We start from the raw sequence: 11891 nt of genomic DNA on the forward strand, positions 1-11891 counted from the left end.
TTGGATTAAAAACAAGCTCAGAAAGGTAACATGAATAGAGATTCTCAAACTCCCTTGGCTTGAATGGCCTTCGATCAGTAATTAAAAAGTGTACTGACAAAGAAGCTCATTCAAGTCATGGTAGGTCGAAAAGCCCATTTGGCATCGACATGAAACAAACATGTAAGGAGAAAGATACACGCATTTACTCTTCATTTATAAACATTTAATGAATGGGAAAAAGGTAATGCAATGGATGACTGTCATATCTTCTATGAAGCGCCACCTCCAGCCATAAGGAGTTTAAGAATTCATGATGTTGATTCGAGTCGTCTTGAGTAGATTAGTGGACTCGGTTGAAGAACATCTTTTCCTCTTCCTGGGATGATTGGTGATGGACAGCAAACACTTTTGACGATCAATAAATGATGGTGATGGGATCCACAGAGAAGTGGTATGATGGGACATCAACGATGAAGCCTCTTGGGAAAGACGTGCCCATGAGGTGTAGAAGCAGCAAAGCGAACTGCAACCATAGCAATTTACGTCCACGATAACAAACTTTGTCAGGACAGGAAACAACCCGCTTGCTAAAGGACAGTCCAATTGCAACCTCAACCCGTTCATGTAAGTTTGTGGACTACTCAACCTTGACCCCTTGGAACCCTACAACACCACCCGCCAAACATCAATAATGGCAAACACAGACAGCTAATCTGAACATTGAACCAGTTAAGGGAATAAATCAGCGCCTCCGCCGACGCTAACTAATGATACTCAATTCAACAATTATAATAATTTGCCCCGTGGCTTGTCCTTTATAAGCCTACTGTTCAAAACCCCACTGCAACTTAAATCTTACGTCAAAATTATGAAACATCTTCATAAATATGAATAAAACGCTATTCTAGTAATGTGACAACCATATTGAATAACCGATTCCGCAACGGCTTCCACTACCATGGTAATTACGCTCGCGATGACAACTGCGTAATGGCAACGCATGCAACTGCTCACCTTAATCGCGAACAGACCGAAATAACAATACACCGTGACATAAAGAAAGAGATGATCGATGTGACCAATGTGTGAGAAAGAAGACGAACACCCAACAGCGCACGACTTTGTTGCTCTCTTCCAATCTTACCCCATCGGTCCATGAATTGGTTAGGATTCATCGTTGACTACTGCTCAAGGATTACGTCTGAATGACCCATGTCTGCCCAACCCCTCATCCTTCAGCCGCACTGGTTTATCTTGTCCGCCCCTGTTTTTCCTAGACTCTCCCTCCGTGTTTGTGTGTGTGTGTGTGTGTGTGTGTGTGTGTGTGTGTGTGTGTGTGTGTGTGTGTGTGTGTGTATGTATGTGTGTGTGTGTGTGTGTGTGTGTGTGTGTGTGTGTGTGTGTGTGTGTGTGTGTGTGTGTGTGTGCGAAAGTCGGCTCTTGCACTGCTGTCACCTCTACCCCCCTCTCGCTTTTCCTCACACCCCCTGTCGTCTTCTTGCGAGCAGAGAAAGTTGAAACCGTCGTTTCAAAAGTGTGCCATTTCTCAGATCTTGTGGAACTCAACTTTGTTGCCAGTTCTTGTTGCAACAGATGTCGCAACATGTGTGACCTACAACCGTTATTTTGCTTTTCATTTGCAAATAATCTAGCAAGACGACACGCCGGCATTCGGGCTCTCCGTGGAGGAACGGAAAAGAAGAAGAAGAAGAAGAAGAAGAAGAAGAAGAAGAAGAAGAAGAAGAAGAAGAAGAAGAAGAAGAAGAAGAAGAAGAAGAAGAAGAAGAAGAAGAAGAAGAAGAAGAAGAAGAAGAAGAAGAAGAAGAAGAAGAAGAAGAAGAAGAAGAAGAAGAAGAAAGTATCCTCCTCTACTCGGATGATCTTCTGACCATGGCGTCAGCTCGTTTCCCGATGATCGGCGTTGTGCTGTTTGTGGTGGCGTTAAGCGGTGAGTATCACAGTGGGCATGTGTACCACATATACCTTTATCACAAACCTTTACTAAGAAAAGATGTACGTGTATAAACATGAATTGTACCGGAGTTGATCATTTGTTAAGGAATATATTTGAGCACCCTATCCGGATCCGTGTCTAATTGAATTTATTCTTATTCCTCTTACATTTTGGGGGACTTCATGTGCATGCAGGCTGCTTCTACGCATGTTTGTTTGGCCTTTTCTTTCTTTCGTTGTTTTGCTGTCTCATAAATTCCCTTGTAATATTCAGTCCAATAATATACATATGCATCCGATTTTTTGTTTTCGGGCTATTCTTCGGAGCTTTGTACAATTTTGTGACATGCATTTCTAGTCCTTTAAATGATTATTACGTATATAAAATGACAACTAGAATGTATTCTCTTTACTTTTGTCGGTAATACTTTAGTTAGATAATGATACAAACTTTCAACAACAAAACAAAGAACATATTTTTGTGTTCTTAAAACAAAAAAATGTTGGTATTCAAATCCATGTCACAACTTTTGGGTTTCCATATGACAAATGTGATGTACTTTGAAACCATTGTAATTTACTGAATGTAGACGAACAAAATGTGCAAGAAAATTTGTATTCTTTCTCTGAAGGCCAAGGATAAAAATGGAACCAGTATTTATTAATGAAATCAATTTGTATCAAGCCGTTGTTAAAATGTCTTAGTTCATTAAAGACATATCACCTTTGTCACATGGTTTCCCCGGGTACACATCTCTGGAAAATATTTGAATTTTTCACTGGTAATTTTTGTTAAGAAATACAATAATTTACGAAATATGTCTGATAACTCAAATGTTCCCTAAAATAACCAAACAAAACTCTCTTGAGCGGCGATCATGTGATCGCTGTAAAAGAAATATTTAATCCAAAAGGTGTTCCTGAAGGTTAAGTGAACGGCCGTAACTGGCATACAAAGTTTTAATGACATGACACGGGAATTCTTGCTTTAATTTGTGTTTGAAATTTGTTGCAATCATTTTTTGGTCAAGTTTATTTGGAGTAATTGAGACGCCTTATCACTGTACAGCGTTGGAGGCGTATCAGTGGGACGGAGGCCCTGAAGACAAGGCGAAGATGACGGCATGTCTAGGAGGCAGAGCGTCCTTCCCTTGGTCTATCTTGACGGAAAGTGAGACTATTCTCAACATTGCGTGGAGCTTTCAGGTTCGCCGAATTAGCTTCAATATTTTAGCAAAACTTTGATACAACACAAACCATTTGTGAGTGATGGAAACAGATAACTAACTACAGGCTCAATTGTACAGAAGTTATTTCACGATTGAGATTTGATATATTTCCTGAAACAAGCTGATTCAGTTTTTCCAAAGAAAAGGAGAAAACAAAACTGTTTACATTGTCATATAGAGTTCGGGGAAAGGGTATAACGTGTTCCGCTTTAACCTGCTTCGCCAGCTTCATGAACTTACGGTTCGAAATACTTATATATATATTTTTCCAAGACATTCTCTCTCGCTCTCTCTCTCTCTCTCTCTCTCTCTCTCTCTCTCTCTCTCTCTCTCTCTCTCTCACTTTCTCTCTCTCTCTCTCTCTCTCTCTCTCTCTCTCTCTCTCTCTCTCTCTCTCTCTCTCTCTCTCTCTCTCTCTCTCTCTTTCAATGTCAATGTATTACAATAAATTGATCAGGCAATATTTTCTCCAGGCACCGGACAAGGAAAAGACAACCATAGCAACCTACCAAAGCACACATTTCTACCCGGCGGACAGCGTTCGTTTAGGTTTTCTCGCCAACGCGGGACTGTCTCTACGCTTCGCCAGACCTCAGGATTCCGGCAACTATTCTGTGCGAGTGCAGCTTCAGCGAGCAAAGTCGTCCGAGCTTGTTTCAGCCGGGAGGACGGTGACGCTGTCTGTTACCGGTAATTTGCTTCTTGGTGTGATGGCTTTCTATGATGAGCATCAACTACCAGCAAGCGACTGGTTGGTCCGGTGTCAGAATAATGTGACTGGGTGAGACATGAAGCCTGTGCTGCGACTTCTGTCTTGTGTGTGGCGCACATCATAATATGTCAAAGCAGCACCGCTCTGATATGGCCCTTCGTGGTCGGCTGGGCGTTAAGCAAACAAACAAACAAACAAACAAACAAACCAGCAAGCGTTGATGAAGATACAATAGTGTAAAGCAACATGATAGCTACATTCATCAATTTGCATTATTATTTTATGGATGTTAACAATTTGTGATTGGCAAAACATTTAGGACTATTTCATTTGAAAAGCCAATGTAACATTTGTGAATCAACTCTGGCAGAAACAGTAAATTTACCGTGCGAAGTTGATAATGTACTGTGACATATTAAAGGCAGAGTAAGCCTCCCGTAAACCATCACAGATACGGTCAGGCTTTTACACACAGTACAAACACCCTTTCATTTAAACACTCACCAATTGAGAACATCCTAGGTGCCCTCCGTAAAGAGCGAACAATTTTCAAAGAATTTATTTTTGCGTGGTTTATCTTACCCCTGAGCCATCGTGAACCCGTGTGATCCAGTTTTCCCTTTTCACAATGCAGTCGTCATAGTTAGTCATTTGAATGCGACTCGACGTGCATGAGCTTATCTACAATAGCACGTTTTTTTATGCACGAAACAACGGCTGTGGTTCACAAGAACTCTAGCGATGGCTTTTGACTGTTGAGAGGAACGGCGATTTGCACTGATAAACCAGCCGTCGTCTGCTACGACCCTTGCGTGACCCTGCTTTTCTTTTTTTAAACTTTCACAACTTCGAATTGTTCTGATCTTGTCTTGATGAAAAATGAATTCTTTTATGATTAAAGAATGTTTGTGTAACAAGCTGTCAATTTATTATTTAGATTTTAAAAGTTAGGTCTAGCGCAAAAACGAGGCGCTGTTGTTGTTAACGGAACAAGTCTACGAAAATAAATTCTTAGAAAATGTCTCACGCTCGACAGAAAGCAGCCAGGATGTTCCCGTTCGGTGAGCGTTCAAATGGAAGTATGCTTGTACTGTATTTAGACGCTCGGGGAGCTCTGTGATGGTTTACGGGAGGCTTACTGTGCCTTTAATGAGCAAATTCACTGTTCGTTGCAGACAGAGCCCCAGCTACACAAGATGGCGACCTCTACTTCACACTAGGTGACGCGGTTCGAGATGACGTCACAGAGGACTGGACACTGCAGCTACACTGTGTTCAATTTGTGGACCTTGGTCATCCCCCTGTTGATGTTGTCTGGAAGGTCCGTATGTGTGCGCGTCTTTGTGTGCGTGTGTGTGTATGTGTGTGTGTGTTTGTGTGTAAGAGTGTGTGTTTGTTTGTCCGTGTGTATATATCTGTGTGTGTGTGTGAATGTGTGTGTGTGTGCGCGCGCGCGCGTGTGTGTGTGTGTTTGTGTGTGTGCGCGCACGTGTGTATGTGTGTGTGCGTGTGTATGTGTGTGTGTGTGTGTGTGTGTGTGTGTGTGTATGTGTGTGTGTGTGTTTGTATTACTACAGTCTATCATGTCTCTGTGTGTCACAATCACAAACTCAGTTGTATTACTACTGTGATATTTAGTTTTCACAGTGTACACTCAGCACGATCTCAACCGACAGAACGTCGACTTTATTTCCGAAGTCAGGACAGTACATGCTTTCAATTATTTTATTTCACCATTTCCTGCTGCAGTGTCGTTCCTTCTTAGTTGTCCACTTTACAGCACCATTGATATTCTCTGAATTCTCTCGATGAGGAATATTGATTGTCTGTCAGACACCATCAGGTGAGGTGTGGAACAGCAGTTACCAGGACAATGGCACGTTCGTCCTGTCTCTGTCCAGCCCTGTCCAGGGAGGAAACTATTCCTGCCAACTGCCCCCTTCCGCCCCCGCTGTCCGCTGTCTAGACGCGACCTCCCCGCTGAACGCTGCAGCCCAGCTCTACGTGGACGACAAGGACGTCAGGTTGTCGTTCTTGGAGGCCCGCCAGAGGGAGCTAGAGCAGGTGAACAAGGACCAGGCGAATCTTCTTCAACACCAGGCGATGCAGATCTCGCGACAGAATAGAATCATGGCCGATATGGTGCGACTGAACAAGGACCAGGCGAATCTTCTTCAACACCAGAATGGAACCATAAGAGAGATGAAAGCTGACCAACTCAATCTGACCACACAGTTATCTGCACTAACTAATTCTACGAAGAACATACTGGAACGAAGTGAGTACACAACACGCAACATATTTAGCACGACCTAAGATAGCATCCTTAGGATCCCTATCCTTATCCCAAGGGCCTTATCCATTTTCTTCAAAATGCTCTTTTTGCACGGTCTCAATGCTCAGGCAGAGAGAAAGATTGGTATACTTCCAAGATGAATTCTGTTTAATTGGTTGGCAGGTTTGTCTACTAACCTGTCGGCGGTGTACATGGCTGCATGCTTTCCAGGTACAGCAGTGAATCAGGCACTTCTTTTTCGTCGTCGTCGTCGTCTTCTTGTTCTTGTTCTTGTTCTTGTTCTTGTTCTTCTTCTTGTTCTTCTTGTTCTTCTTCTTTTTCTTGTTCTTGTTCTTGTTCTTGTTCTTCTTCTTCTGCGTTCGGAGGATGCGAATCCCTCGGATCGTTGAATGGTTACATTATTGTACCTGAAAAGAGGTATGTTTTCTTTGGTGATATCAATGTTCATTTTGATATGACTGTAACCACCCGTCCACTGTCAAGATGTTAGACTTGTTAGATGTTTTTCAGTACACACAGTCTGTCAGTCAACCAACACACAAGAAGAACCACATCCTTGACTGGGTTATGCATAGGCCTGATGACCATATTGTTCAGTCTGTAACTGTTTCTCATGTTTTATCTTCAGATCATTTTTGTGTTTTGTTCGATCTGATGACTAGGCCCCCCACCCCACCCCCTGTTTTCACTTCTGTCCGTTGTCTGCGTACGATGGATAGAGATAGTTTCAGGGAAGAGCTGCAGACTGCGCTGTCCCCTTCTCTTACAGCTGATCAGCTTAAAGTTGTACTCCGTGCCGCTCTAGATGTCCATGCTCCCAGTTTGCGTCGCCGTGTCCGTCCGTCCAAGTCAGCACCGTGGTATCCTGCTATTAGTGATGAACTGCGTGATGAAAAGTGTGAGCGTAGGCGTGCCGAGCGCAAGTGCCTTCAGACGGGTCTCACTGTACATAAGCAGATTTTTAACTACACCAAGAACGTTATAACCAAGATCGTACACTCCGCTAAGACACTTTTTCTGCAGACTCAGATTGCCACTTGTTCTTCTAGCAAGAAACTGTTTGATATTTGCAACCGCTTGACTGGCCGCACTAAGGTGTCCCCACTCCCCACTGTATTTCCTGTTAGTGAGCTGCCTGATGTTTTTAGTGATTTTTTCATCCAGAAAGTAGCTGATATTAGATCAGAACTTGACACGCTAGCTGTTAATTCTGCTGCACCCACTCATGTTGATGCTTCCCCTGCCTGTACGTTTTTAGCATTCCAGAAAGTCAGTGAGAAGGACCTTAGAGAGATTATTTTGAAATCCAAACCTACAACTTGTCCACTTGATGCATTGCCCACACCATTACTTGTTGAAAACCTTGATCTTCTGTTGCCTGTTCTCACCCAGATTGTTAATGATAGCCTGTTGTCTGGTGTTTTTCCATCATTGTTCAAAACTGCACTTGTGAAACCGCTCCTTAAGAAATCCAATCTCGATGTAAATGTCTTAAAGACCTACCGCCCTGTTTCTAACCTTTCATTTTTGTCAAAGATCATTGAGAAAGTAGTTTTAAAGCAGCTGTTAGTGTATTTGAACACTCATGATCTGATCTCGCATTCTCAGTCAGCATACCGTCCTTCTCACTGTACTGAGACTGCCCTGCTCAAGGTGACCAACGACATTCTGTCTGCTCTGGATGGTGGTGATGTGTCTGTGCTCACCCTACTGGACCTCTCGGCAGCGTTTGACACAATAGATCATGTCACACTGCTGAGCAGGCTCCAGACCTTGTATGGCATCTCTGGTCCAGCGCTGGCATGGTTTGAGTCCTACCTTACGGATAGAACTCAGGCTGTGCTTGTCGATGGCCAGAGATCAGCCCCAGCCCCCCTTGTTTTCGGTGTCCCTCAAGGCTCTGTACTTGGCCCCGTCCTCTTCATTATGTATACCAAACCCTTGTCTGCCCTCATTCAAAATCATTCCGTTTCAAACCAGTCTTTTGCTGATGATACCCAGTTGTATAAGCCTAGTTCCCCCGCTGAGACACATGCCGCCATCCAGACCTGTATCTTAGATGTTAAGTCATGGATGGTAGAAAATAAGTTAAAACTAAATGATGATAAGACAGAGGCACTTCTGTGCATGAAAAAGTCCACTAAGTTCCCAAATTCTCAACCTTCGTCTGTCCAAGTAGGCAATACCGACATCTCTTTCTCTTCTTCAGCTAGAAACCTCGGCTTCACCATCTCCTCAGACATGACACTCAACAAGCACATCTCCAACATCTGTAGGTCCGCATACTTTGAACTCCGCAAGATCGCAACCATCCGCCATACTCTGTCCGTTCAAACTACAAACACTCTAGTCTGCTCTCTTGTTCTTTCTAAACTTGACTACTGTAACTCTCTTCTCTCTGGCTGTCCACTCTACCTCCTGCACAAACTACAGAAAGTTCAAAATTCTGCAGCACGCCTGATCCTCAAAGCACGAAAAAAAGATCATGTCACACCACTTCGCCGCACACTCCACTGGTTACCCATCCAAGCCCGCATTGAATACAAACTGTCCACTCTCTGCTTTCACTTCTTCTCTGCCTCGTCTCCTGCTTATTTCTCTGAACTTCTCACTGTATACACTCCTGCTAGACAACTCCGCTCCTCTTCTGATAGCCGCATCCTAGTCATCCCACACACAAAATCAAAAGCATATGGACAACGCACTTTTGCATTTTGCGCATCTACTCAAAGGAACTCTCTCCCCTCTCACATTCGCCACTCTCAGTCAGTACAGTCATTCAAGCGAGCACTCAAAACTTACCTCTTCCAGAAACACAACTCCTAAAGTCGCAACATTTTGCCATCCTGTTCTGTAACGGTTCCATCTCTATTCAGCTTGTTATTTTTGTCTTTTGTTTTTTTAAATTATTATAAATATAATTTTTCACTGCAGTAGTCCTTTAACTTTAACCCTTAGCTGTAAGCTAGATATGCACAAGTCATGTCGGTGCCACATAATGCTGACACACATGTTCCTGTGCATAGTTTATGGATAACGTGTAGTTGGGAAGTTAAGAGTAGAAATAATTAGTATTTAGTGTAGGAGGAGGGTTGGGGGTGGGTAGGGAGGGGGTGGGTATGGTTTACTTTGAGCAGGTCGGTTTCAGTTTTAATAAACAATTCTGGAGAATTGTGTATCTTATATTTGAGTCTTTCGTGTTTTTTTTTTTTAGACATTGATGCATTTAATAGTTTTAATGAGTTGCCTTTTGTTTTATCATTCTGGTGTTTATCTAGATGTGCTGTGTATCTTATAAGAAGTTCTTAAAAGTTCGAAGTTATTTTAGCATATAGGTTTTTTATGGTCTTAACAGTTAAACATGTATTACGTTATCATTAAGATTCATGCTTTGTTAGCACTAAACAGTTGTTTTAATCAGTCTGGTTTTCTCTTGTTTTCATCTTATGAACATTCTAAATGTTAGACTAACTTATTGTCTTGTACAAAATAACAACTGTGTGAATGGTGCTATACTGAATGAAAGAGTGTGACATGAAGTTCTTGTACATCATTGTAAAGAGTGTGAATGACGTTTTAGTTTAGATGTCAAGCGCCTAGAGCAAGCCTTTTTAACGAAAGTTTTTGATTTAGCGCTATATAAATGTTCTTCTTCTTATTATTATTATGTCATTTCCAGTCACCCCTGCAAACTGCGTGGACTGGTTGAAACTCGATCCACGAAGCGGAATCCGCACAGTCAACATCTCAGGAGATCCAATCACTGTCTACTGTGATCAGACCACGGACAACGGAGGATGGATTGTACGTGTGTGTGTGTGTGTGTGTGTGTGTGTGTGTGTGTGTGTGTGTGTGTGTGTGTGTGTGTCTTTGTCAGTGTGTGTGTATGTGTGTGTGTGTGTGTGTGTGAGTGTGTGTGTGTGTGTGTCTTTGTCAGTGTGTGTGTGTATGTGTGTGTGTGTGTGTGTGTGTGTGTGTGTGTGTGTGTGTGTTTGAGTGTATGTGCGTGTGTGTGCACGTGCGTGCGCGAATATGAATTCGTGAGTGGCGGAGGGGAGGGGGGGGGAGGATAGGGGGTGGCGTTGACACCTGCGTGTGTGTGTCAAGTGAGTTAGTATTGTCCTGTATCTGTTCGCATCTCTCTCTCTCTCTCTCTCTCTCTCTCTCTCTCTCTCTCTCTCTCTCTCTCTCTCTCTCTCTCTCTCTCTCTCCCCCTCTCTCTCTCTCTCTTTCTCTCTATCGGAGGAGGAGGTCAATGTGTTACCTTTACATCCGTTATGCCTTGACCAAAATATTCTGCTGTCAATCACCCACCCCCCTCCCCACCTCGATCCCCTCTGCCAAAATGGAATGAATGGACTATTCCATGAGCACGCTAACACATATAACGTATCCATCTCAAGTTTTCTTTAAAAGAGCTATATTGTTTTTCTTCTGATGGACGAATAAAAACAAACAAAAATGTATGTCTGCACACAGGAGCTGAGAGGGAGTTACAATAAACAGTTCATTGGATACTTCCACTCGAACAGACTCACCCATGCAACACACCCATGCAACACACCCATGCAACACACCCATGCACGCACACCCATGCACGCACACCCATGCAACACACCCATGTACGCAATCGTCAACTCACTAATACCGCTCTTTGTTTGCAGGTCTTCCAGAGAAGACAGGACGCTTCCGTGGGCTTTAACCAGAACTGGACGGAATATCGCAATGGGTTTGGTGACCTGGAGGGCAGCTTCTGGCTAGGTTCGTTATAACATTATACAAATGAATTAAAAACAACTTGTAAAATAACTATGTTCTGCACACAAAAAAAAGCGTGTTTGAAAAACTAATTTTGTTTTGTTTTGGTATACCAGCATGTGCATGTCAAAAAGTAAAGCATCCATCATATTCAATCTTAACCGAAATATATTAAAATTCATTACAATTTGTAATGAATCCATTGAATAACTTTATTTATCTGTAAAGTAATCAGGCATTGTCGACCACTTGTCAACACTTACGCATTCGGGAGAGAAAATGCACTGGCAGCTACACGTAGCTAAAGTTCTTGCTCCAAAGACATCGTAATTGTCGCAGGCGTTGTCTAGATGTTCCCATGTTTCCTCTGTGAAGCTGTCAAATGCTTTTAATAGTTTTAAGTTTTAACTTCGACGGGGAATAGAGACGAGAGTGATGGTGTATGTGTGTATGCGTAGAGCGTTTTAGAGAAAAATACTGGACCCACCTTCGCGATTATTGTTTAAAGCACGTCCATCTGTTATAACAATTAGTATGAGAGGAGAGGAATTTGCAAATGTTTTGATGCAGAAAATGGATAACCCGTTTTGGACCGATGTATTTAAACATTATAAGAAATTACATGGAAAATGTGACCCTTCAACCTTCAACGATTTTGTATCAGAATGTTTACATTATAATGTTAATATTCGCAGAGATAAAGAGACAGTGTACATTAAAAACTGGATTGACAATGGAATTGTTCAGATTGATCACATTTTGTGACAAAATGGATATTTATCCTATAATGCGTTTAAAATTAAATATCCAAATGCGCGAGGAGATTCTTTTATTATAAGAAGGTGTAATCCAGGCTGTTAAAAAATATCAGAGAAAAATCGGTTTAGAATTAGATAAACATTTTATTATGACAGAGCCCATTGTGTGGAAATGTATTTGTAAAGGTAAGACACAACTTATT

General features: G+C 42.3%; 1 protein-coding gene across 1 annotated transcript in view; it reads left to right on the plus strand.

Moving 5' to 3' along the window:
* The first annotated feature begins 407 nt into the window (after positions 1 to 407).
* The window catches only part of LOC138945862 (uncharacterized), a 14006-nt gene continuing 2522 nt past the window's right edge, over positions 408 to 11891 (plus strand). Inside the window, exons 1-8 of the mRNA XM_070317380.1 lie at positions 408 to 484; positions 1635 to 1930; positions 3005 to 3141; positions 3638 to 3854; positions 5052 to 5197; positions 5710 to 6154; positions 9852 to 9976; positions 10837 to 10933. Coding sequence (XP_070173481.1) covers positions 408 to 484; positions 1635 to 1930; positions 3005 to 3141; positions 3638 to 3854; positions 5052 to 5197; positions 5710 to 6154; positions 9852 to 9976; positions 10837 to 10933 — 1540 coding nt within the window. The remainder of the gene's footprint in view (positions 485 to 1634; positions 1931 to 3004; positions 3142 to 3637; positions 3855 to 5051; positions 5198 to 5709; positions 6155 to 9851; positions 9977 to 10836; positions 10934 to 11891) is intronic.

The sequence above is a fragment of the Littorina saxatilis genome, linkage group LG13 (assembly GCF_037325665.1).
Source record: "Littorina saxatilis isolate snail1 linkage group LG13, US_GU_Lsax_2.0, whole genome shotgun sequence".
NCBI lineage: Eukaryota > Metazoa > Mollusca > Gastropoda > Littorinimorpha > Littorinidae > Littorina > Littorina saxatilis.